Here is a 27,432-nt window from a genome sequence, read left to right as displayed (position 1 = left end):
GTGAGCTTGTATATCTGCTATTTTTTTAACTCATTGTGTTTGTGTGCCAGGCCCGATAATCCCCGAGATTATTTCAATGTCTTTCCCTGCCAGGCCCGATAATCCTGAGAAAAAAACATTTTTTGAAAAAAAAAAAAGAATTTTGACCCCAAAAAATGTAGTAGGCATGATAGCAATCGCGAAATTGCATGTTTAACCCCCATAGCAACCCCATCTTTCAAACATGGCAGCCATCTTTGTTTACATTTTAGGAAAACATAATGGCTGCTAGTTCATGAATGCCTGAACGGATTTCCATTCGGATTTTTTTGTTTGAAAGCTGTGAGCAATGTGGACACACGTGGTGCATTATCTAGGCATGGGTGTGCATGATCCGTGCACTATGAATTACATGGAAGTCTATGGAGACTGGAGGCATATGAGAGTACGAAGGTATTGTTAAATGGCAGGGAATGTGTTAAGAATAGCTAAAGCATAAAATGCGTACTAATGCGTACCCGGTCTAAATGGCTTTAACCTGCCTCCCCCATATTCTCTCTCTGCCATATACTCCCTCAGGAACAGAAGTTCTGTCAGCGCTACGATCAGCTGATGGAGGCCTGGGAGAAGAAGGTGGAGCGCATCGAGAGCAACCCGCGGCGGCGCGCCAAGGAGAGCAAGGTGCGCGAGTACTACGAGAAGCAGTTCCCGGAGATCCGCAAGCAGAGGGAGATGCAGGAGCGCATGCAGAGGTGAGACTGCTGGGAATGTTGTTCTCCTTGCCTACTGTTTGGACACATCCAGGGACGTGCTGGCCATTGGGAAAAGCGGGCCAACTCCCGAACGGCCGATTCATTCCCGGCCGGTCCAGGCCGGCCATTAGGAAAAAATAAAAATAAAAATGTCGGCCTTCGTTCCATTTTGGGGGCTGGGCGGCCAACAAAGTAAAGTTTCAAATGTATACATTTTTTCGCAAAGCAAAGCCCTGCTTCATCATACAAGGCCGTTGCACAAAAGTAGTGAAAACAGCAGATCTACAAGCACACACCGCCTCGCACCGCGAGGCGTTGTGTGCTTGTAGATCGGCTGTTTTCACTAGTTTAAATCATTTTTAAAATGATAAATACATAACAAACGGTTTTGGACATACAAGGTTTCCACCCGACAACGACTAAATATAACTCATGTACAATAAATGGCCCACTGGCGTGTTACTTGTCATGATCTGAAATGGCAAATCTTTGAGTTGCAGCAGCGCTATAGAGAGAGATCTCTCTCTATAGCGCGCAATGAGGGCCTCTACAACTCTTTTTTTCCCGGGCTGAATCAGGGGCCCAGCACGTCCCTGTTTGGACACATCCACCATCGTACAAAATGATTACACAGTACAATCTGGAGTGTTAATCTTAATTCTGAAAGAGTTGACAGTAACTCTGGAAGAGATGAATTAATAACCTGGAGTCAAAACCGAATTAACTCAAATGTGCGTGCGTGTGCTATCAGAACCTGAAAATTATCCACATGTGCATGCTATTGTTCATTGTGATAAATGCCTAGATGTCAGATGTGTAATTATTGGATATTGTAAAGTTATGCGAAGGTTAAATTGTTCCTGAGTAGAGCAGTCCTTCTAACGTCAGCCCATGTTTGTTATGGAGCTTATTTCTCAAACACCACAAATATAAAACCTCGATTGCTCCTGACCCCGAGTAATTAAAGTGTTGTGCAAAAGAATTGTGCCAAAGATATTAACATCGCCTGCAGCACAGGCAAAAAAAAGATGCAAGTTTTTCCTCTGCCAATGCTTTGAGATCTCCCCGGTGATCAAAAGGTCACAATCGTAACAAAAGCACACAGTCTTGCGGTCTTGAAGAAAAAGTTCGGAAAAAAAGCTTTTATTTGGGGAAAAGGGTGAGCCCTTAGTTGAGAGAGAGATGAAGCAGGGACCCCCCACAACCTTTTAATAGATTCCATATAGTTTCGTTGTTTGACAGCACAATCATCAGTGTATTTTGGATTCATGTCGATTCGTATTTTCAGATATTTAACCACTTGAACCGTCAATACGTAATGAACTCGACCTTTCACTCTGTACTCAGTCTGCTCTTTTTCCCCTCTACACCAAAGCCGATCTACAAGCTCACAACGGCTCGCAGCGGCTACAGTTCTCAGAATATGGACACTAGGGTTCAAGTTGTTAATCTAAAAAGGATTGGAAGATTTGGAGGACCCCCTGTAGTAACTCTGAGGACCCCCTAGTGGTCCCGTACCCCCTGTTGAAGACTCCTGCTCTAAGCAAGCCTAAAGCCGGTGGCAGCATATCACCAGTTGGGTGCTTGTTTAGAACAATAGGACTATGTTTGTTCATGTGTCCAAAGACCATAATGTGAATAAACCCAGGGGGGTCGCACCAAATTCTGGGCCCTGGGTACAAGGATTCACTGTGGGGCCCCTGTGCTTTAACTATTGAAAAATAGCAGATATACAAGCTCACAGCGCGGCACCGAGTGCCGCGCTGCGAGCCTGTAGATCTGCTATTTTTGAAAAATCATGAAAATCTTTGAATATTTCAAATCCTTCTGAGGTCTTTTGAAAAACCTATGTTTCTATGTCAGTGGAGCTCAAACCTTTTTACGCGAAGGACCCCCAAAATGGTATGTATTTGGCCACGGAAACCCCATCTCAAAATATCGAGTTCCAGGGACCACCCTAGAAGCAAAATTTGAGTTACAAATGTTCGCTTAAAAAAATACATACATTCAAAGATGTGCACACATTTTCACGACTTGTCAAAAATAGCAGATCTACGAGCTCGCAGCGCGGCACTCGGTGCCGCGCTGTGAGCTTGTATATCTGCTATTTTTCAATTGCTAAAGTATAAAACAATTAAGCCCCCTCCACCACCTTGGGCCCTAGTAACTCAGTCCCACTTTCCTACCCCTTGTGACGCCCCTGAATAGACCACACAGTTATTCACTAACACCCTGTGTTGTCTCTCCTTACAGCCGTGTGGGGCAGCGTGGAAGTGGGCTGGCCTCGTCTGCGGCCCGCAGCGAACACGAGGTGTCCGAGATCATCGACGGCATATCGGAGCAAGAGGTGAGCTTCACATCCCTCCTCCTACATCACTACCTCTGTAGCAGCGCTTTGTGGGCTTATAGATCTGCTATGTGTTGATATCTCTGCTGTCAGGCAGACACCCAGCCATGTCCAAAATATTAACTTTTCAGGAAATGGAAAAACAACAACTGTAACGTGCTTTTCGTCGTTGTCGGGTGGAAACCTCGTATCTCCCAAGTTTCAGATTTGTGCGTTCTTTCGCAAAGTAAAGCCCTGCTTTGTCATACAAGACCGTCGCACAAAAGTAGTGAAAACAGAAGATCTACAAGCACACAACGCCTCGCGGTGCGAGGCGTTGTGTGCTTGTAGATCGGCTGTTTTCACTAGTTTGAAACATTTTAAAATTATAAATGCAAAACGAACGGTTTTGGACATACAAGGTTTTCACCCGACAACAACATTTTAATGCTTTTAGAACAACACAATACTGCCTCATCAAAATTTGTATGCGACTTTATACATTGTCAGATACTTGAATGTGTCCATCACTTTACCCAAATACAAGTGGAGTTAGGAGGTTTCTTTCCGGTTGACTTCGTCATTTCAATCAATGATGGACAAACAAACCATCATGGGGCGGCCATAGCTGAATGGTTAGGGAGCCTGCCTGGGGAACCAGTTCCCCTGGTTGTCCCTGGTTCGATTCCCGGCCAGGATAGCAATGTCGATGTGTGTCCCTGAGCAAGACTCTTAACCCCTAATTGCTTACGCGCTCCTTGTGGGCTGCGAAGCAGCTGGGTTGGGCTGCAAATACTGAATTTCCCTCGCGGGAGGAGTAGGTAACTATATTATTATTATTATTATCTAACTTGGAGTTAGACGGATCCTAAAGGCCCTCCAAAACGGAGAACGGAAAGGTCCGGTTCGACTACAAAATGACATCACTCGCGACTTCTGAATAGCATTACACCGAATTAGAGTTCGGAAATCTGCATGTCGGAAACTCGTAACTCTCTGAAGGAAAGTTCGGTTTCGGAGAGGCTTTGGACAGGCCTTAACTCGATCTAATCGAGTTAGGAAGCACTTTTTTAATACTTTTCATTGGCTCAATATTTGTAAAACCCACGCACAGAATAAAAAAAACACGCATCTCGGTTATTTGATTAGTTGAAAAGGTAATTGATACAATAGGATTATTGCAAAGAAAATAATCGATAGTCGAAACCCTGACTTGCATCAACATCATATGGCAGTCCTCAGATGGACTAGCCAATGCACTTGAACTCGACAGTGTTTTGTTCAGACCGTCTGGCCCAGCTGTCAGTGTAGGACAATGTTTCTCAAACCTTTTTAACCCATTTAGGCCTAGGATTATTGACTGCTTTAACTGTTGAAAAATAGCAGATATACAAGCTCACAGCGCGGCACCGAGTGCCGCGCTGTGAGCTTGTAGATCTGCTATTTTTGAAAAATCATGAAAATGTATGCAAATCTTTCAATATATATTTTTCAAAGCAAACGTTGGTAAGTCAAATCTCTGCTTCTGGGGGTCCCTGGAACAACATATTTTGAGATGGGGGGTCTGTGGCCAAATACCTGTCATTTTGGGGGTCCTTGACGTGAAAAAATTTGAGAACCACTGATTCAGAGGAAGGATTTAGAAGTCGGGTCAAAGATCGCGTCAAAGATATTCAAAGACTTGCACTCTTTTTCACGATTTTTCAAAAATAGCAGATATACAAGCTCGCAGCACCGAGTGCCGCGCTGTGAGCTTGTATATCTGCTATTTTTCTAAAGTTAAAGCATAAAATAATGGTTAAAGTGGTTAAAATCTAACGCGACTCGGGCGCGTTCCCGGTATTTGAGAGTTAACGACCTCCATAAAGACCGGCTGTGAGGGTACGTTTGTAACACCCTCGAGGGACCCCGAGGCTCTCTGGACCGCACGTTGAGAATCTCAAGTAGTCCGAGTCTGTGCGCTGAAAACAAGACGTTTGCATCTCATACACACACATACACACACCAGTGTTGATTTCACTTTGAGAGTATTATAAAGGTGTCTTTTACTAGATAGCATGGAGTAGAGGGCCAGAATCAAGGGGTGGAATGGTGGGGGATAATTATGCAATGAGTTGAAATGCAACGCATGTCAGCAGCGCTGTTACCATTACTGGCCGGGTTTCCCAAAGTGATTTTAGCCCATCGTAGCTCACGCATGGTTGTAGAGCATTCCCCATGCGCACCAACCCCATTGAGATGAACAGACAGTGATCGGATAAAAAGGCTTCTTATTAAAGAACACGGAGGATACGGGTAACTATAGAATGCCGTACCGTATTTAGACAGGAGTGAGACTTTATTAACACTTATGTTGCTATGATTTTTTCTCTTCAATCCACGTTGCCATGGTTACCATAGACTTCCATGTAATTGCGCAATTGTGTAAAAAGTGCACGCCCATGCCTAGATGATGCACCACGTGTGCCCACTGTTCACAGCTTTCAAACAAAAAAATCCGCTTGGAAATCCGTTCAGGCATTCATGATTTATCAGCCATTATGTTTTCTTCAGATGTAAACAAACATGGCTGCCATGTTTGAAAGAATGGGTTGGTATGGGGGTTAAACATGCAATTTCGCGATCGCGATCATGCCTAATACATTTCTGGAGGTCCAAAAAAAAAAATTTGAAAAAAAAATATATATATATATTTTTTTTCAAAAACGGCCCAAACTCGGGAAACTCGGGGTTGGCACAGCGGTAGTACCTTTTCAAACTCGGGAAACTCGGGGTTGGCACCAGATGTGTTAAGCACTTTGTGAAATCTGAATGTTGGTGTAGTTGTAGGGGGCTAAATAAGTCGCTCTGCCCGAACCCATGTAAACATGGGAACATGACAGTCGGGGCTTGGTCTCTACGACCATGCGTGAGCTACTATGGGCTAAATCGCTTTGGGAAACTGCCATTATAATTATCATTACTAGGCAGATGCTCATTGGAAACGATGCCCATTGGAAACGCATGGCAGAGCCGTTGTACTGTACCTGTTGTACCCGTTGCCAGAGTGCTTAGTGCAGAACCTATTATTATGATTGGGGAGGTCAGTCTATGACCGGGTTCCCCAATTAGTTTTCCCCAAGGGCCGAATTATGTCTAGGGTACCAAGCCAAGGACCACAACATTGCAGGGGGTGACGGTGGCGTTCCCGCTACTCCAGCGACAGTTCAGATATCGTTTGTTGTATGTCCAAAAACCGTTCGTTTTGCATTTATCATTTTAAAAACTAGAAGCTGGGCCGCCCTTCGGGCGGCCCAGCGTCTAGTCGGCGACCTGGCCAACTCGGGAACGATGTAAATAGGGAATGAATGCCCCGCCCTTTAATGCAAACCCCATTATACCTGTTGTCATAGGACCCGTTTTGACCATCTGTTTGCCTGTGTCCATTTATGCCCATATATGGAGATATCTGTTATCTGTCTGTCTGTCTGTCAGTGTCCATTTTATGTCCATATATGGAGATCACTGCAGATATAGTTCTGGGTCCATTTTATGCCCATATATGCCCATAGATATCTGTCTATTTGCGTCCATTTCATGCCCATATATGGAGATCTCTGTATCTGTCTGTCTGTGTCCCTTTATGCCCGTATATGGAGATCTTTGTGATTCTGCGTAAATTTTATGCCCATATATGCCATTTGCGTCCATTTTATGCCCATTTATGGAGATCTCTGTATCCGTCTGTCTGTGTCCCTTTATGCCCGTATATGGAGATCTTTGTGATTCTGCGTCCATTTTATGCCCATATATGCTATATATGGAGATATTCAGAGATTTTTTGTTGACTCATGTGGCGTACGTGATGTCAGAGCCTTTTATGAAGTGATGTCACAATGAGTCAGAGCTTTCGCCGATTTCCTCCGGAACAGCCTGATGTCAACAATCAACCCCGCATAAGGAGATTCCGAACGTTTCGCGCCGGTTCGGGAAAACCGCGCGTCGGGTCGGGTCGAGACCCGGCACTGCACTCCGTGCCGCGGCGGGGAACGCGCGTGCCGAATCTGAAGCCGGTGGGACGAACGGTTCTCGAGATACGCGGATTACAGACAGACACACAGACAGACAGACAGACACGCAGAGACTTCTCGCATTTATAGATAGATGATTTAAACTAGTGAAAACAGCCGATCTACAAGCACACAACGCCTCGCGGTGCGACGGCCTTGTATGATTTGCGAAAGAACGTACACATTTGGAGATACGAGATTTCCACCCGACAACGACGATATACTAGTGTTGTTGCTGCTCTTATACCACCATTATTACTGGGGTTGGTGGGGGCCAGACAGTAGCCCCCGGCGGGCCGCAAATGGCCCGCGGGCCGCCTATTGGGGAACCCTGGTCTATGACAACAGTAGTACTATGACACCACAGCGCTGGCAGATAGAAATGCCCCCGCCGTCCCGGTAGGGGACATTTCCATCTGCCAGCGCCGGCGAGAAATGATAATTTGTCCACCGCCGCTGCTACATCTCCATCGCAGGGGAAACCCAGGCCTGTGTGTTGACACGAATACAAGCCGTGCACCTTGTCCCACTGAGCGAAACAGGAAGCCCCAAACTTCCTCTCGTCTTCTGACCTCTTGCACACTTTCCACCGCCACGGCTGTCTCACCGCATTTGGCGCGCATATGTTTGTTTAGCACCCCGCGCGGTCAGAGAGCTAGCTGCCTCCGGACAGCCTATTCATTCCACAGACATTGGTCTGTGCAGGCACGTGCACACATAAGACATCAAAGGGGGCTGCCTTGAGCCTCTGCCCTTTTACCCTTCTGTAAAAAGTGCCCTCTCCAGACCATGAACGCAGTTTTCACTATGGTGAATCAAATGCCCTCCTTAAGTTTCCATGCCATACCTGAAGGTAGCATTGAAGAGAATTGCCTTGTCCAAACTCTCCTGAACTTGAATGCAGTATCTTATGTTGAAAGAATTTCTCTCTCTGTGTAGAAATCCATGGCATATGCCACATCTCCAGTATTGACTCGATTATGCTTAGTTCAGTGTGGTATCAAGCACCGAAAATAGCCGACCTCCAAGCTCTGCGATGCGTTGTGAGCTTGGAGGTCTGCTATTTTCGATATTTTCACCAAAAGGCCCTTTTTAGAAAATGTCAGCCCCTGCCTCTAACATTCTCTGAACGTCCCTGTGTGTGTGTGTGGTGTGTGTGTGTGTGTGTGTGTGTGTGCGTGTGTGTTCGCGCGTGTGTGTGCGCGTGTCAGAACACGGAGAAGCAGATGCGACAGCTGGCGGTCGTCCCTCCCATGCTGTTCGACGCCGAGCAGCAGCGCATCAAGTTCATCAACATGAACGGCCTGATGGACGACCCCATGAAGGTGTACAAGGACCGGCAGGTCATGAACATGTGGAGCGACCAGGAGAAGGACACCTTCAGAGAGAAGTGAGTCACTGTGGGGACGCCAGCAGGATGGGATCAGGAGACGAAGTGACGTGAAGCACACACACACTTAACCTTGCACACAAGTCACGGCTAGGGCATTAACGAAAAAGTCGACAAGTCGACTCAGTCAACTTCATTACACAAGTCGACTCCCACCAGAGAAAGTCGAAAGTCGAAGTTGAAAAAAAAAGAAAAATAATACTTTCTATTGTGAAAATAGGAGATCTACATGCTCACAATGCCTCACGTTGCAAGGCGTTGTGAACATTTAGATCGGCTATTTTCACAATTTCTGCCTCTATATATTTGACAATTTGGACAATGTTTAATTTGTCATTTTAGAGGTATTAAAAAGTCCTAAAATTGGCACTTTAGAGATGTGAAGATACCCTCTATACACTTAAACATTATGTTGGTTTGTTTACAGTTGAGTGAGAAAACAATGTTTCACATTAAGTTAATCATCTGGAGACCCCCCAAAATAATTGGGGGGTCGTGTGTGATGTGAAGACGTCATCAAACGATAAAGTCGACTTCAACTCAACTTTTTACTGAGTCGAGTCGACTTGCAAAAATCACAAGTCGTTAATGCCCTAGTCACGACCACATGAATTGACACTTTGAAGGCTAGTACTGTAGGTGGTGCTATAGGTCAGGGGTTCCCAAACTTTTTTGGCTCAGGGCACCCCTATAAATATTCTTTTCACCCGAGGCACCCCTACATTATATTCATAATTTTCACTCCCAGCACCTCATATTTATAGCATATTTTAGTGATTATGTTGCCAGGAAAACTTTGAGATAATAGCCATTTTGGCTAGAATTGACTGAAAATAACATTTTAGTTCAAGTTCAAGTTTAAAATGATACTAAATGTTGTGTCCAAATAAATTCCCAAAATTATAAAATTATGTCACCCACTTTGAAAACCCCTGCTAGGTCACTGGTTCCCAAAACAGTGGGTCGCACATTTTTATGGGTCCCTTTAATTTTGTTTCCTACATTTTGTTTTGAATTATTATTTCAAAATGTTTTAGAAGTAGAGAAAATATCCGATCTACAAGCTCACAACGCGGCGTTTTGAGCTTAGATCTGCTGTTAGATCTGCTGTTTTCACTAGTTTGGGTCCCGGGAAAACACCATTCTCTATTCAGGGTCTTGACTTGAAATGTTTGGGAACCACTGCTATAGGTGAAAACAAAAATAAGAAAAGGGCCCACCAAAGGTAAATCAATGACTGTAAATTCTATCCACAAAAGAGCCAGAGATGGTCAAAATGTTTATACCCATTGTCTTTGTCACGCTCAATGACACAACATCAGACATTCATAAAAGGGAAGTGCAAATGATTTACATTCTGTTGATGTTCTATAGTAACCCCCTCCCCCTGCACTTAGGTTCATCCAGCAGCCCAAGAACTTTGGCCTGATCGCTTCTTTCCTGGAGAGAAAGGTACAGTTGAAACCTTTTGGCACAATGTAGCTCCTTCTTGCAGTTTGACGATAGTCCATCTTCGTCAGGAATCAAGTGTTCGGGAGGGGGTGACAACTGCTGTATTTTATGTTTTCAGACGGTGGCAGAGTGTGTGCTCTTCTACTACCTGACTAAAAAGAATGAGCACTACAAGAACATCGTGCGAAGGAACTACCGGCGCCGAGGCAGGAGCCAGGTACAGTGTGTTCCCACTCCGGCTGAGAGTGAAGTGAAGTGTGATAGCTGAGAAACTAACTTTAAAAGCAATCCAATCTCATGGTGAAAGAAAAAGCCAGCCTGGGAGCTGACTCGAACAAGCCCCGATATCGTCACTGTCGGGCCAAAACCTTGTATCTCCAAGTTTCAAATTTGTATGTTTTTTTCGCAAAGTAAAGCCCTGCTTCGTCATACAAGGCCGTCGCACAAAAGTAGTGAAAACAGCCGATCTACAAGCACACAGGTGCGAGGCGTTGTGTGCTTGTAGATCGGCTGTTTTCAATAGTTTAAATCATTCGCAAAACGAACGGTTTTTGACATACAAGGTTTTCACCCAACAACGACGATATACTGTATGGTCAAAAGATAAAACTCCCAGCCATAGATTTGAGGAATCTTTTCAAATATCGTGATTTCTTTTGTCAGTGGTGCTCAAACCTTTTCATGTGAAGGACCCCCAAAATTATATGTATTTGGCCACGGACCACCATCTCAAAATATTCAGTTCCAGGGACCCCCCAGAAGCAAAATTTGAGTTACAAATGTTCGCTTAAATTTGCACTCATTTTCACACAACTTTTCAAAAATAGCAGATCTACTGTACAAGCTCGCATCTACTATTTTTCAATAGCTAAAGTATAAAATAATTAAGGCCCCTCCACCTTGGGCCCTGGTAACTCAGTCCCACTCCCCCCCCTCCCAAACACATACTCCACTACTACTGTACACACACAGGTCATAGCCTACAGTAGTATCGACTTGAATTCTCCCTCGTTTAAACGGTGCTTTCCAATCGCTAACGAGCCCATCGTTATTACTTAGCCTCAGCTCAGGTGTTGCACTGCTGAGCTCCGCTGCGGCGGGCGCTAATGAAATGGCGCATTAATTAGCCTGTGACCTTTTTTTTCCTGTGGGCGCGGGCCCAACGGTGTCTCCTCATCTCTCTTCATCTCTCCCAGAGACGCCTCCGCTCATTACCTGCCGCACGCTCAGAGGCGTCAATTGGGTATGGCAAGCTATGGCAGCTGCCATACCTTGGCTACGGGGGAAAATAATAAAATGTACTGTATTCGTGCCTGTTGCTATAAGGTATGGCAAAATGACTGGTGTCTTGCACGCGCGCCCTCGCGCGCGTGCAAGACACCAGTCATGTTGCCATACCTTAGCTTTTTCTGAACTGACGCCGCTGCGCGCGCTCGCTCTCACAGCACCACTCCTTGCTGAGCCTCGCGTTAGCCGCTGCTAGCTAGCAACAGTGGTGTAAAGTAACCAATTAGATTTACTTACAGTAAGTACTGTACTTAAAGAAATATTTCACCCCCAAAATTACTTCACACCATATAGACTTGAGTTCAATAATATCTGTTTGTATTTTTCGCATTCCTAAGACAAAATATTGATTTTAGTAAATGTAACCCCATTGTATCCGGATGGGGACCCAAATGCATTCGGGTCCCCATCCGGAATCAATGGGGTACATTTATTGTACTCAAACTATTGTCTTAGGAATGCGTCAAAAAATATATATTATTGAACTCAAATCTCCGTGGCGTAAGTAAAAAAAAGTCATTTTGGGGGTGAACTACTCCTTTAAGTACAATGTTGAGGTATTTGTACTTTACTTGAGTATTTCCAATTCTTTCTTAACTTCTACTCCACTACATCTCAGATCCAAATATTGCACTTTTACTCCACTACAACTATTTGAAAACTGTAGTTACTTCTTTGCAGATATAAATGATTATATTATAAAACATACATTAATCCACTTTAGCCCTATTTAATACCTAGGCTATTTGAAAATATGCGACGCGTTGTGAGCTTGTAGATCTGCTATTTTCAATCATTTTTCAAACATTTTGTACTTTTGCCCACCACTGGCTAGCAATAGCAACACACAGCCAGGTGAGACTGGAGGAGTGGAGCATGAGCACAGTTCTATAATAATACAGTAATATAACGTTATAGCGTCCATGGGAGATGTTATCTCCCTCCAATGCAGACGCTATGATGACCTTTGGGTGCGAGAGATGGTGAGCATGAGTAACGGCTTAACACAAAAGATAATGAGCGCCCTCCCGACTCTCCTTTCTTATGGTTGTGCAGCTAAGTGGCAGGTCCATGTCGCCGCCTCAGCCAGAGAGTCTGTCTGAATGGCCGCAGTTTCGATCGGTTTTTAGGGCTCTGATTGGAGGCGGAGGGATAACAGATGTGTGTCATTAGGGTGAGAATGGCGGCGATTAGGCTGATGCTCTGTCCAGGGAGGATGGTGAAAGGGGAGCGGCGGGCGGGGGGGTGGGGACCTTTAAGCAGGTTGGAAGACCGTTCAGTCTTATCGAGTTATGGCTTTTATTTGTTTTCTGTTGAGTTAATCTCTTAGGGGTGTAACGATATAGCAACAATCTACTATATGGATATGCAAAAGCAAATATCTTACTGTTTGGCTCTGTATATCGTATTGTATCATTTTACAATGGAAATAATCGGTATCGAATCGTTTTGCCATGCAAATAAACGATTGTATGGAAAATAAGTATTTGTGCCTTGTATTTTGCAATGTTAAGAGGGAAAATGAAAAAGAGTGGTCTAATTACTTTTTACTATGGGAGATTGATGTTGCTTCCCACGCCTTCTCCAATGCGTGTCCTTACATTTCCTTGCCAGGAGTCAGATGTAATGCGTTTCTGATACATGAGAGGCATAGAATATATTCCCTACAGCAACATAAAGCCCTCCAGCTGGAGGCGCTAATCTGCATGACTTCCAGCTCTGTGGAAACAAATAGAGGAACAGCTCTTTTCTTGGGCAGTGTGTGAGAGATTCTGGTTCCTGTCTTTCTTAGCTGGGCAGCATTAGAGAACGCTATTGGTGTGTGTGTGTGTGTGTGTGTGTGTGTGTGTGTGTGTGTGTGTGTGTGTGTATGTGTGTGTGTGTGTGTGTGTGTGTGTGTGTGTGTGTGCGTGTGCGTGTGCGTGTGTGTGTGCCAGCCCTGAGCCTAGACAGCCAGGAAATGGATGAGGGAAGTGGTTATAGTTGCTAAATGAGCATGGGTGTCTATAAGGTCATCTACCTCCCATGCTTGGCAAAATTACCCTTTGAAACACACAGACCAGAGCTTGAGATTGACATTTTGGACCTGACCATAGCCCTATTCTGTCTGAAATTAAAGCAACCTGACCACCAGCACCAAAGTGTAGCCCCACTAGCCCGACAAAATGTATCTGAAGAATATGTTTATTGGCTAGGTATGTTTACATAATGAGGATTTAGAATCTAATATATATTATTTTAGTATGGTATAGCAAAGAAAATATGTAAGTATAAAACATTATGTTACAGTAAAATAAGAAACAAATAGTAATAAAAAGAAGCTGCAATTCTGATGCAAGGAATCCATTTGGAAATGAATTCAGTCTTACCATATATATCATATAACAGTGACATCACTGTGTGAAGCATGACCAAAATATTAACTTTTACGTATAGGTGCGAGGCGTTGTACCGCGAGGCGTTGTGTGCTTGTAGATCGGCTGTTTTCACTAGTTTAAACCATTACAACGACGATATGCATGTGTTTACATCAGCTGAAGTGCCTGCATGTTTGTGTGCAGACAGAACACAGCGTGTCGGGTTACCATCGTCTCTGTAATGGAGTGTCTTGTTGTGGTTGTCGTGGCAGCAGCATGGCCAGCAGCAGCAGCAGCAGCAACAGGTGAACCGCAGCAGCCAGGAGGACAAGGAAGAGAAGGAGAAGGAGAAAGAAGCAGCAGAGAGGGATGAGGAGAAGAACGAGGCGGAAGACAAGGAGGATGGAATGAAGTGAGTCCCCCCTTTCCTGTCCTCTTTTCCTTTGTTTTTTTTTCTCTTTTTTCTCTCTCATTGTAAATGATGAGCTGAATCCTTTTGTTATGCTGTCTTCACCCTCCAATAGAGCTTTAACACATAGGATGCCATCATAGGGTTAATGGAACTCACCGGGACGCGCGTGCGCGCGACGTGCGTGCATACATCGGCTCGGGTGATGGTCCCGCATCATAACGTTAACGTGGTATTGTATAATACATTTCATTGTGTAATCGAGTCGCTCCATTGAGACACCATTGCGGGGCAGGCCCCATTCACATAACATGGGAGCAGAATGAGCCTCTGTTTACCAGCGCTCTGCGCGTCACCAGCGTGCGTCATCAGCGAGTGCCGCTGAGGCTTATGGGTAATGTAGTGTTTTTGCTAATCTGGCGATAAATTACTAATATTGCTTATTATTTATTGGTAGAAACGGCAGGAGTGCCACATTGATGTTAAGACGTTTCCAGACGGCAGATGGCGGCCTTGGTCTTGGGAGTAGGGGGGTTCATCATTGGTTAACCTCCATAGAGCTTTGCCACGTCACAGGGCTTTGCCTGTAATCTTAGTACATAACGACTAGTAAGACGCCTCAGGGCGACATGCGCAAATTCTTGGCCATCTGGCCAGTGATGTATATTGAACCAGTTACCCATATATGGAGACCCATGTACTGTATAGGGTACATCCCTTTTATGCCCATACATGGAGATCCCTGTCTGAACCAGCCGCACAGATATGGGCTGTCTTTCTCCATATATGGGCATTCCCATATGAAGTCCTGTTAGATATGGGCTTAATATTGATGACATCAGGGATCTCCATATATGGGCATAAAAGGGATTCTGTTAAGAGTGGTTCCCATGATATCACAACATACAATATCTTTTATGCCCATACACGGAGATCGCTATCTGAACCAGCCACACAGATATGGGCCATGTGGCCATCTGGCTAGTGATATATACAGTATATCGATGACATCAGGGATCTTCATATATGGGCATAAAAGGGATTATGCCCATATTTTACATAGGTGATGTCACCTGTGATATCACCTGTGATGTCACAGTGATATGTCAAGGGAACCAACCCATAGACTGTAAAAATGTGTACACACACGTCTACACGCGGACAAGCAATCAATAACTGGTATGTTGTGGATTAGAGTTGGGCGCTGTGGCTAAATATCCATATGGGCACATATCAGGCCAAATACTGGCTATTGCCAATATATTCACGTGAGAAAAGAAATGAATAGGAGAATAGCTCCCCCAGGCCCCAGCATTGAGCTCTCCAATCTGCCTCCTTCGACATGTGCAGTGTCGGGTTACTATAGTAACGCAACAGCACACTGTTAACGAGGGAAAAGGTGAGACAATACGAATGGACATCACATCGTGTAAGTGTGATTGACATTGTAACTGTGATTGTTCAGAAGCAAAGAACAAAGACATGCGAACCAAGGCTCTGATTGAATTGTCTCACTGTCTTTCTGCTGGTACGGTACGTACCGCCATCTTGTTGAAACTCGTTTATACAACAAAGTATTGTAAAATATTTAACATCCATTAGGATATTCTTTCAAGGCTCTAAATTGCGTCTGCTTCGGTCGCTGAAATGTAACCTGTGCAACCTAATTGGGAGGATTTGTGCGAGTGCAAATAATCGCTGTGCTCAGAACAAAACTGGACGACGACGAGTGAAACTAAATTAGCGCTCCGCTTCCCATGCCATCCGTAAAACAAACCATGCCTTCCCTTCTGAGCTGCCAGAAGCTCTTGGTACTTGTGGTGTGGAGATTGTTTACTCGTTGACGTGATGGAGCCAGGGAGTCACTGAGCGTTGCAGCGCTGACTTTTTTAAAGTGGGAGCACCAGTGCTACCGTGTCAAAACGTTAGGCTAATATTACAGCAATGAACTTGACATGTAATGATCATGCAGGAGAGGAACCAAAGTTCAGGATTGAATGCACATTATGAGCATAGACCGGTGGCAACAAAGCATTGCATTCTATATAGCAAGGGTCTTCAACAGGGGGTCTGGGACCCCTCAGAGTTACTACAGGGGGTCCTCCAAATCTTTGTGTGATAGAAACTTTTTTCTCCTTTTCTTTATTAAACACTTGAATCCTAGCGTCCATATTCTGAGAACTTTGGCCAAAAATAGCAGATCTACAAGCGTGAGCTTGTAGATCGGCTATATAAGAGCAGACTAAGTACAGAGTGAAAAATGTCAAGTTAAGTTTTGACGGTTCAAGTGGTTAAATACGTATCTGAAAACACAAATTGACATGAATCCAAAATACACTGACGATTGTGCTGTCGAAACAATGAAACGATGGAATCTCTGAAAAGGTTGTGTGGGGGTCCCCTGCTTCATCTCTCTCTCAACTAAGGGGTCCTTGGCCTGAAAACGTTGAAGACCCCTGCTCTATAGAAACCAGCCAGGTTAGCGTCTTTTAAAAATAAACAAGGGTTTGATCTCAAACTGGAGCTGATGAAGAGAAACCAAAAGCTATTTTCTGTTCTCTCCTCGACCTCCGCTCCGTGCAGCACCAGGGACCGCACCGCACGACAAACAGTTATTACAAAACAGCTCTTTCCGATCAGGCACATCGTTATTACGACCTCCTCAACCCTCATGTGTTTGTCATCAGAAAGGTTTTGACTCTTGCCCTCTAGTGGGCGTTTTGCTTAATGCCAATGTAAAGGATGCATGAAAGTATTAGAGCAGTGATGGTTACATCGTTTGAAATGGACGTACAGTACTGTGTTTATTCTTCCATGCAAAGGGAGTATAACTGGGCCTTGAGGGCTATAGGACAGTGGTTCTCAACCTTTTCTGGCCGCGACCCCCAAAATAATCATTATTTTAACTGGCGAGTACTAAGAGTTGAGAAATCACATTTCTCAGTTTTATTGTGAAAATAGCAGATTTACATGCTCACAACGCCTCGCAATGCGAGGCGTTGTGAGCATGTAGATCTACTATTTTCACAATTTCTGACTCTAGAGTCATTTTAGAGATGTGCATATACCCTCGATAAACTTAAACGTTATGTTTACTGCTGAGTGCGAAAACAATGTTCCACATTACGTTAATCATCTGGGGACCCCCCCCCAAAAAAAAAATTATGTGGGGACCCCCCTGGGGGTCCCGACCCACAGGTTGAGAACCACTGCTTATAGGACACGCCCTTTCTTTCCCCCCCACATCTCCAACATGCACATTTTCTGGGTCGATCCAGAGCAAATGAAGTAGGAGTTAGATTTGGCACCGAGAAACGGATCTGGAAAGCTAATCATTGCAGCGTGTTCTTTTTCTTTAAACGTTCAAGTAGTTACTCCTTCACCTTGAGCCAGACTTTCCATCGGTCCGGTGCAGATTCAGGCGTCGATCCCTTCTCCCTGTTAAAACAGCTGTCTTCCTGTTTGTCTTTGTCCTCCACTCCCAACGGGCTTCTTTCTGAAAGTCACATTTTTAACATTCTGACTCATGCACACAGCACTCTTCTCTTTGTCTCCTCTTCTATGGTTAGAGGAATAAGAAATATGACTGACACTGCCAGGGTGTTGGTGTGTGTGCGTGCGTGTGTGTGTGTGTGTGTGTGTGTGTGTGTGTGTGTGTGTGTGTGTGTGTGTGTGTGTGTGTGTGTGTGTGTGTGTGTGTGTGTGTGTGTGTGTGTGTGTGTGTGTGTGTGTGTGTGTGTGTGTGTGTGTATGTGTGTGTGAGAGAGCGAGAGAGAGAGAGAGTGGGAGAGTGGTGGGGGGGGTGTAGGTGCTGTGTGTACGTGGTGTTCTCAAGCACAGTGCTTGCCAAGGATTGAATACTTTGGCCGGCTCTTTTTTTTCCAAACATGGCAAAATCACGACTAGCGTTAGGCTAGACATGAAATTGCTATAACGCAACAAACACTATTATATATATTGTCGTTGTCGCGTGGAAACCTTGTATGCCCAACAGCGTTGTGTTTATCATTTTAAAAATGATCTAAACTAGTGAAAACAGCCGATCTACAAGCACACAACGTTGTGTGCTTGTAGATCTGCTATTTTCACTGCTTTTGTGCGACGGCCTTGTGTGATGAAGCAGGGCTTTACTTTACGTAAAGACATACAAATTTGAAACTGGAGATGTTTGAGGTTTCTGCCCGACAGTGACAATATATATATGTATATTATAATAATGAATAATATCGGTACAGGCATTGACACTAAGGCTTGCCCACCTGCCCCCGGCAGGTAAATAAAACGTCAGGGCAGGTGAAGTTGGCTTTCAGGTTGCCCGACAGGGCAAGAGCTCATTTGAGAGGGGACACAAATGTCTATAAAAATGAGATATCTGTCTAAACACCTGAACGTGGCCAGTGCGCTCACTGCGCTGTGTCTTCTGGTCTGTGGAATGTAAAATAAGAGCACTATTTACCTATAATGTGCTGTTTTTACTGTTGCTACATTTAAAAATAAAAAATAACAAGTGTGAACCCATAGACATATTCAATCATAGCTAAAGTATTTGGTATTTGGATTTGGAGGTATTGAGGTATGACATTTTATCGCACAGGCCCAGAAAGTAAAGAAATAAGTGTTAAATTGAGCGGTAATTAAAATCGTACCTATCATTTTATAAAGGACGATTTACTTTTCGGGCAAGTGGGCATTACCTTCGGGCAAGTAGAACATGACCTGTACTTGCCCGATGGGCAAGTGCCTCTGAGACCTTAGTGTCAACCCCTGCGGTATTGTTACAGTCTTATACTTAAATGTATCACGTTGTCGTCTACTGGTGTTCCGTGGCGTTGTGTTTGTTACCAGGTGAGGGTTAGCTACTGTATCTTCCCCGCTGGTTTGCAGCAGAACAGAAACACATTCATTATCGGTTGTTGTCAGCCAGAGAGATGTTGATGAAGCATGGCTGCTGCCTGCTGCTGCGAGGCGTGGCCGGGGGGACTCCCTGACGTCCCCGTGCACCCTGCCGCCCGCCTGTCACCCCTGGCACAGCTGGCTCGCCTATATTTAGTGTGCCATCGGTTCCCTCCAGTAAGATTAATGACGCCGGGGAGAAGATGAATGTCGGGAGCAAGAGGGTTCAACTTCACTGGCTGTCTGTTGGTTTGCCATTGTGCTGACGCAGGATGTATTACCTTGCAGGGGGGAAAAAAAGCACTCCTTTTCTCTCTCTCTGTAGACCACTGTGGCGCACGTTTGTGTGTGTGTGTGTGTGTGTGTGTGTGTGTGTGTGTGTGTGTGTGTGTGTGTGTGTGTGTGTGTGTGTGTGTGTGTGTGTGTGTGTGTGTGTGTGTGTGTGTGTGTGTGTGTGTGTGTGTGTGTGTGTGTGTGTGTGTGCAGGTGTGTCACAAGGGGTGGGAAAGTGGTACTGAGTTGCTAGGGCCCAAGGTGGAGGGGCCTTAATTATTTTATACTTTAGCTATTGAAAAATAGCAGATATACAAGCTCACAGCGCGCGCTGCAAGCTTGTAGATCTGCTATTTTTGAAAGTCGTGAAAATGTGTGCAAATCTTTGAATATATGTATTTTTTAAGCAAATATTTGTAAATCAAATTTTGCTTCTGGGGGGACCCTGGTCCGTGGCCAAATACATATAATTTTGGGGGTCCTTGACATGAAAAGGTTTTAGCACCACTGACATAGAAACATAGGTTATTCAAAAAACCTTAGAAGGATTTGAAATATTCAAAGACGATTTTTTTTCATGGTTTAAAAAAAATAGCAGATCTACAAGCTGGCAGTGCGCGCTGCACTCCCCCTACTCCCCCCTCATGGGGGGCCCGCAGTGAATTCTTGTACCCAGGGCCCAGAATTTGGTGCGACAACCCTGAACACTGTCGCGCGCACGTGTGCGCGTGTGCCTTGAGGGAATGTGTGACTTGTCCAGTGTATGAGTTTGTTTGTGTGTGTTAAGTATGGGGCTTTTAAGCCGTGACATCATTTTGTAGTCAGACCTCCAAGCAGATTTATTATCAATATCTGTCCCTCGCTATTTCAACAGATCCGAGACAAAAATAACGCCTAAAGTATAATTCTACCACTTTCCTTTCAACAACAAAGAGAAGAAAAATTAGTAAATAGTAAAAATAGTAAAAAGATTCACGGGCGCTGGGGCCTTTTGGCCCCAAAAGTTCTCCTCAGCCTACAAAATGATGTCAAACTTAACAGCCCCATTGCAACCTTACGTGTCATTCTCTGGTCTCTCGTCCTCGTCCAACCTAATACCTCTGTGCTCAGGCGTGGATCAGGAAAGTCATTGCAGTGCTGAGGCACATGGAATTGTAGTGGGTGAGGAAGAGAAGGGCGACGAAGAAGTGCCTCCGGTGATTCTACAGATAGATATCGGGTATACCGACAGTATGCCGGCAGATTCTGGCCTTTTCACTGATTCATCCGTGGCAGTATGAGTTAGGGCATTCACGAATAGTGATTTTTAGTATTCAAATTATTCGACCTCAAAGTATTTGAATAGTCGAATATTCGACAGGACTGGCCAAACTGTCAAATATTAAGTAAGCAAGAGGCGAACATTGTGAAAATAGCCGATCTACATGCTCACAACGCCTCGAAACGCGAGGCGTTGTGAGCATGTAGATCTGCTATTTCCCCCTACTGACAGGAGTAAATCGTCACTGTCGGGCAGAAACCTTGTATCTCCAAGTTTCAAATTTGTATGTTTTTTCACAAAGTAAAGCCCTGCTTAATCATACAAGTCGCACACAGCCGCGAGGCGTTGTGTGCTTGTAGATCTGCTGTTTTCACTAGTTTAGACCGTTTTTAAAACGATAAATACAAAGCGGACGGTTTTGGACATACAAGGTTTCCACCCGATCAACGACAAAATGATATTTCCGCATGACTTCGTCCTGACCATTTTTTTCCTATCTTCCTCCTTGCAGGGACGACACCTCCGGGGAGGATGGCGAGGACAAAGAGCCCACGGTGGCGTTCAAGGGCCGCCGCACGGCCAACAGCCAAGGCCACCGCAAGGGCCGCATCACCCGCTCCATGACCAGCGAGGTGGAGGAGACCACCACTCCGCCCCTCAGCAGCGAACTGGGTCAGTCCCAACCCCATCGCCGCCTCTGGACCGGACGGGGTAGTTTTAACATGGGCAAGTCATTAACATAGAGCTGGGAAAAATGTATAAATACACTGTAATGTGATACGGAGATTTTTGGTTGTAGTACCATAGCTAACCCTGATCTAAATACAGTGTTTCGCAAACCTTTAAAATCCAAGGTCTCTCCTTAAAGGACAACTTTTTACAACAAGGGTTCATGTTTTAGATTGTAATTGGAGGAAAGAAAAGATGAGTGTTAACACATCTGGTGCCAACCCCGAGTTTCCCGAGTTTGTATTGGTACCACCCCTGTGCCAACCCCGAGTTTCCCAAGTTTGGGCCGTTTTTGAAGATTTTTTTTTTTTCAAAAATGTTTTTTGGACCTCCAAAAATGTATTAGGCATGATCGCGATCGCGAAATTGCATGTTTAACCCCCATATCAACCCATTCTTTCAAACATGGCAGCCATGTTTGTTTACATCTGAAGAAAACATAATGGCTGCTAAATCATGAATGCCTGAACGGATTTCCAAGCGGATTTTTTTGTTTGAAAGCTGTGAACAGTGTGCACACGTGGTGCATCATCTAGGCATGGGCGTGCACGATCCGTGCACTATAAATTACATGGAAGTCTATGGAGACCATGGCATCGCGGGACATTGAAGAGAAAAAATCATTGCAACATAAGTGTTAAAAAATTTTCCTTTACTGCTTTCTATTGTTTTAGCCATTTTAGTGACTTTGATTTCAGTGTTTGGGGGCATGTGTGCAGGTGGCTAAATGTGTCTTTTTAGACTCATTAAGCCTATTCCCAAGATGCACCACAATCTTTCATGGGTAGATGTGACTCATGGGGGCTAGTAGTGTTACTGTAAATAATTTGCTGGCTTATTGTGTCTAAAAAGACATATTTAGCCACTTGCATGCATGCCCCCAACCACTGAAATCAAGGTCATTAAAATTGCTAAAACGGTAGAAAGAAGTACATGAAAACATTTTAACACTCATCTTTTCTTTTCTCCATTTACAATCTAAAATGTGTACCTTTGTTGTAAAAAAAACAAAGTTGTCCTTTAACTCTGACAGTGTACAAATGGAACCAAATGAACCCTAACGGGTTCATTTGGTTCCATTTGTACACGGTCAGAGTTACATGCTTGTATGTGGTCAATTTAGACCCCCTTAAAGGAAGCCACAGAGTCCCTGGAATCCACTTTGAGAACCACTGACCTAAAAGGTTGCATTTCGCGAGACTCGAAATTGGATTGTGTTGAAAGCTGAAAGAAATGAACGACGAATGCCTCTACCTGCTTTGGTCGTCGTACATTTACTAACCATTCCTCGAAAAACGTCTGTAAGTATCTGAACGCACCGATAGCTAATGTTAATCCCCAGGGCCTAAGAGTCTAATCCCTATCCGAGTGTATAAGATTTGGATTTTGGGTAGTTCAAAAGCCCGAAAACGCTACTCGGATCACTTTGATGTCTGATCTGTGATCATAGAATTATCTCCGCAAACGTTATATCAATAAGAAATATAGGTTTGGGTAATCAAATAATTATGTTTAACACCCCCGATCTAACACCCTCAAATCTGATCCACTCATATAGATTAAAACGTTTTGAGCTCTGAATATCATCTCATTATCAATGTATTATAGAGTTATTTAGTGAAAGAAATGTTTGAATCTTGGCAATACTCCCAGCCCTATGTTAACAGGCACACTACACAGCCATTTGCCATAATCAGAGTGGGAGAGCTGAGGGGAAACATGCAGGAAGTATAAAAAAAAAAAAAAAGAATCAATAATGTCTTATGATTAGTATAACGTCGTTGTCGGGTGAAAACCTTGTATGTCCAAGACTGTTTGTTTTGTATTTATCATTTTTAAAATGGTTTAAACTAGTGAAAACTCTCGCCCTGCCCTGCAATGCGAGGCGTCGGTGCGAGGCGTTGTGTGCTTGTAGATCTGCTGTTTTCGCTACTTTTGTGCGACGGCCTTGTCTGATGAAGCAGGGCTTTACTTCGCACAAATTTGAAACTTGGAGAAACAAGGTTTTGGCCCGACAGTGACGATAATCAAGATCTATTTGTGTAGCAACAAGTATCAATACAGTTACGAAGTGCTTCACAGATAATAAAAAGATGACAAATGAAGGCCGGTGAGATAAGATGCACAACGTAATAAACAACAGATTAATGCCTCTATCAGGAGAAATTAAAGATTAGCTAAGGTTTGTAGTAACGGTGACATTTTATAACTTAATGATGGTTGCGTTGCGGTTCTTTTGAACTCTGGCCTGTTTAAAGGGTTTCTACTCTAAAAGTATTTATCCAACATTTAGAACATGACAGTTGCTGCTCTGACAAAATGACAGATGCTTGTTTTGTAGAATCATCTGTGTTTTTGATATATTGATTTATGTCTTACAGATAGATTTTTTTACATGGTCACCATTAACTGTAACTCTTGTCTAATACCAGTGGTTCTCAACCTTTTCAGGCCACGACCCCCAAAATAATCAAGTCTTAACTGGGGACCCCCCCATCCTGACGAGCACTAAGAGTTGACAAATTACATTTTGTATAACATGGTTATATTGTGAAAATAGCCGATCTACATGCTCACAACGCCTCGCCTCGTTGTGAGCATGTAGATCGGCTATTTTCACAATTTCTGCCTCTAATATTTGACAATTTGGCCAACGTTTAATTTGTCATTTTAGGGGTATTAAAAGTCCTTAAATTGTCACTTTAGACATGTGCAGATACCCTGTCTATACACTTAAACTTTATGTCGGTTTGTTTACTATTGAGTGAGCAAACAATGTTTCACATTAAGTTAATCATCTGGGGACCCGCCAAAATAATTTGGGGACCCGCAGGTTGAGAACCACTGTCTTAAAGTAATGTGTCACATTGAGACTCTCTGCTCCTGTCCCACGCCACAAGAGTGCACTGTCGCTCTGCCAGCGTTTATGTGGGCCAGTCACACACGTTGAAACTCACACCCTCTTCCTCTCTCTCTCAGGAATGCCATAATGTCTTCTTGCATGAAGTATCGAAAAGTCCCATTGTCTTATTTGGTCAGCTTCGCTCTCCATTTACCTCTTTGTCATGTGCTGCGGGTATAAACCAGCTGTGTGGTCCATTTGGTTTCATTTGTATACCGTCAGAGTTACATACTTTAAAGGGTAAATTTAGGACCTCCCAAAAGGAACCCAGAGAGTCCCTGGACCCCACATTGTGGACCACTGGCCTAAATGGTCTCCTTTTTATTTTCGTTTTTGTTACCTTGTAGTCTGTGTGGTACATTGCAAGGCCTTCAGCAAAAAAGAAAAAAAAGGAAAGAATTGGCATTATTTAAGGACAAAATACCCATTGTGTCAGCAGCAGTAGCCAGCCTATAGCTCCCATCCCGGCCCCCTTTGTTTCCTTGCAGATGATACCTCTGCCGTGTACACTACACACACACAGCAACACTGGCTGCAGGCTATTGGGGGGGTTATTTTCGATGTATCAGCACTTGGTGTGTGTGTGCTCACAGTACCGCTGAGGGTTAGTAGTGTCAGGGAATCCCCAGGTGGCCTGAGCCGAGCCGGAGGGGCCTGTGATCTGCAGCAGCAGCAGCAGCAGCAGCAGCTGGCCTTGGCTGCTGTTCGTCCCCACTGTCTCTACCCTGCCCCGCTATAATGCTAACATTAGCCCCAGCCTCGCTGTGCCCTTCGCGAGCCCACACAAAGGACACATAGCCGCCCCGCCGCCCGCCGTCGGTTTCCCTGACCCTGGCGCTGCTTGTCTGCCGAGTCAGAGCCGGGGTCGGGCCGGCCGGCCCGTGGTGGTGGTGGTGGTGGTGGTGGTGTTCCACGCAGGGCGAGAGAGAGAAGCCAGTTGTTATGTCTATAATCATTAACTGGGCTTTTTTTCTCCTGGGCTTCCTGCTTCCTCCCATGTTAAAACAAACAGTCCCCTAACGACCCGCGCTGCAGCGCCGCCGCAGTAAGCAACACCAAAGACTCCCCCCCCCCCCCCCCCCCCCACCCCCCATCTCCACAACCGCCACAAGCACCTTCTTCTTTAGTTTTTTTTTTCTTTTTTTCTTTTCGCTCTTGCTATGTGTTCTTTTTCTACCTTTTCCTTCCTCTTGTCATTCAGTCACTCCCTAACTGACTCGGTGACGAAGCCTGACCTCACGCCACCCCCCCCACCCACCCCCCCTCCCCTCCTCCTCCCCCCTCGCCTTCTTCTCTAACTCGGTGGTTCTCTTTTCCCCTTTTTTTTTTTTCTTTTTTTTTTCTCAAACAGCCAATCTGGAGATGAATGAGAGCTCTCGCTGGACCGAGGAAGAAATGGAGACTGCCAAAAAAGGTAATAAAAAAGTTACACATTTCCTCTGCCCTTGTTACGAAGTGTAGCTTCTTCTTCTTTGCCGTCGCTGTGTGCTGTTCAAAGTGGTGAGGAGGACGACGCGTGGAAGGGAAGGGCGACGACGACGGCGGTGATATGAAATGCGGCGGTGGGTGCGTTGTTGGAAAGCACCAGCAGCAGCGAGCGTGTGTGTGTATAAGGCTTGCGGCTTCCTGTTAGCAAGGCAGCAGCCACCACGTGCTGTACTAAGCACCCTTCTATCTGCCTGTGTGTGTGTGTGTCCGTCTGTCTGTCTGTCTGGCCTTCTCTGTGTGTTCTGCGTGCGCCGTATTCATTGGCTGGTTGGAGCCCTGCCCTGTTGTCTCTCTCTGGGTCAAGGCGGCCTGGAGACTCCATTCCCCCCCCCCCCCCCCCCCCCCCCCCCCCCCACAGCCCTTTTATCAAACCAAGGCTGTAAAAGTCTGTCCCTTATCAGCAAACCCACTCTGACCAGAAGACTCATTAACTTGGCCTGTTTATTGTCTCTGAAGCCGAGCAGCAGCAGAGCCGGGCTCCGCAAAAGGGCCCTTTGTGCCTATGCTGCTGCATAGGTGGCCCACATTCTGCCTGTGTGCACTGGCAGAGGTTGGCATGCGGTGCTCATGTCTTACTCTCAGGGGCGTCACAAGGGGGGGGGGGCTGAGTTACTAGGTGAAGGGGGCCTTAACTATTTTATACTTTAGCTATTGAAAAATAGCAGATATACAAGCTCACAGCGAGTGCCGCGCTGTGAGCTTGTGGATCTGCTATTTTTTAAAAGTCGTGAAAACGTGTGCAAATCTTTGAATATATGTTTTTTGTAACTCAAATTTTGCTTCTTTTTTTTAAAGATGTGTTTTTTTTTGGCTTTTTATGCCTTTTTATTGATAGGACAGTAGACTGACAGGAAATGGGGAGAGAGATGGGGAATGACATGTGGCAAAGGTCGTCCGAATCGGGAATCAAACCGGTGACGCCAGCAGGCATCATAGCCTAGTATGTGGTATGCGCCTTGACCACCAGGCCAGCGGGCGCCCCTGGGGGCGGCATAGCTCAGGGGTAGAGAAACTGGTATTAGAGCACGAAGGGTATAAATCCCGAAGGGTTCCCAGTTCGAATCCGGGCTCCCCCTGAGTTAATGTCGAAGGGTCCTTGGGCAAGACTCTGAACCCCTAATTGCCTCCGGTGAGTAGGTTGGTGCCTTGCATGGCTTCCTCCGCCACCGGTGTATGAATGTGTGTGTGAATGGGTGAATGTAATGCACAATCTATGTAAAGCGCTTTGGATTAAAAGCGCTATATAAATGCACCATTTACCATTTACCATTTACCTCAAATTTTGCTTCTGGGGGGTCCCTGCGAACTAAATATTTTGAGATGGGTGTCTGTGGCCAAATACATATAATTTTGTTGGTCCTTGACATGAAAATGTTTAGCCACCACTGACATGTATTGTGTCTTGTATATCTGCAATTTTTCAGTAGTTAAAGCACAACATAATCGAAGTGAATCCTTGTACCCAGGGCTCAGAATTTGGTGCGACACCCCTGCTTATATTCTCAAACGCAACGTCAATGATTGAATGACCTTCGCTTTCAATGTTTTCCAGTCTTCCCTTTTTCAGAGAAGAGATCTCCCTTCAGATCTGTTGCATAAACGCTTTTGTTTGGGGATGTGAAATGAAAGTTACACAATAACTACAGTTACACCTTTTTTTTTTCTTTTTTTTTTGTTCTCTGTCACTCTGGTGAGAAAGTCATTGTGGATGATTTTGGGTTTTTATCTTCCCTGGTTGTCTCCACCAGCCGAAAGCATGGGGGAGAGTATGTTTTCCCCTCCGTCCGTCCGTGCGTCCGTCCGTGCGTGCGTCCTCGCAGTTTGTGTGCACCTAATCTCAGTCGCCGCTGGCCCGGTCGCAGCCAAAGTGAGCACACACATTCCC

The 27,432-nt window shown here is 44.9% G+C and overlaps 1 protein-coding gene across 1 annotated transcript in view; it reads left to right on the top strand.

Moving 5' to 3' along the window:
- ncor2 (nuclear receptor corepressor 2) overlaps positions 1-27,432 on the top strand; it is a gene marked incomplete at its 5' end in the record, with an annotated part of 196,893 nt that overhangs the window by 77,876 nt on the left and 91,585 nt on the right. Inside the window, 8 exons of the mRNA XM_080739080.1 lie at positions 559-731; positions 2,985-3,078; positions 8,318-8,496; positions 9,894-9,948; positions 10,067-10,165; positions 13,865-14,004; positions 20,940-21,100; positions 25,411-25,473. Coding sequence (XP_080595206.1) covers positions 559-731; positions 2,985-3,078; positions 8,318-8,496; positions 9,894-9,948; positions 10,067-10,165; positions 13,865-14,004; positions 20,940-21,100; positions 25,411-25,473 — 964 coding nt within the window. The remainder of the gene's footprint in view (positions 1-558; positions 732-2,984; positions 3,079-8,317; positions 8,497-9,893; positions 9,949-10,066; positions 10,166-13,864; positions 14,005-20,939; positions 21,101-25,410; positions 25,474-27,432) is intronic.

The sequence above is a fragment of the Nannobrachium achirus genome (genome assembly GCF_963921795.1).
Source record: "Nannobrachium achirus genome assembly, chromosome: 12".
Lineage (NCBI taxonomy): Eukaryota > Metazoa > Chordata > Actinopteri > Myctophiformes > Myctophidae > Nannobrachium > Nannobrachium achirus.
The sequence above is the reverse complement of the archived record's forward strand: the minus strand, read 5'-3'. Positions and strand labels throughout refer to the sequence as shown.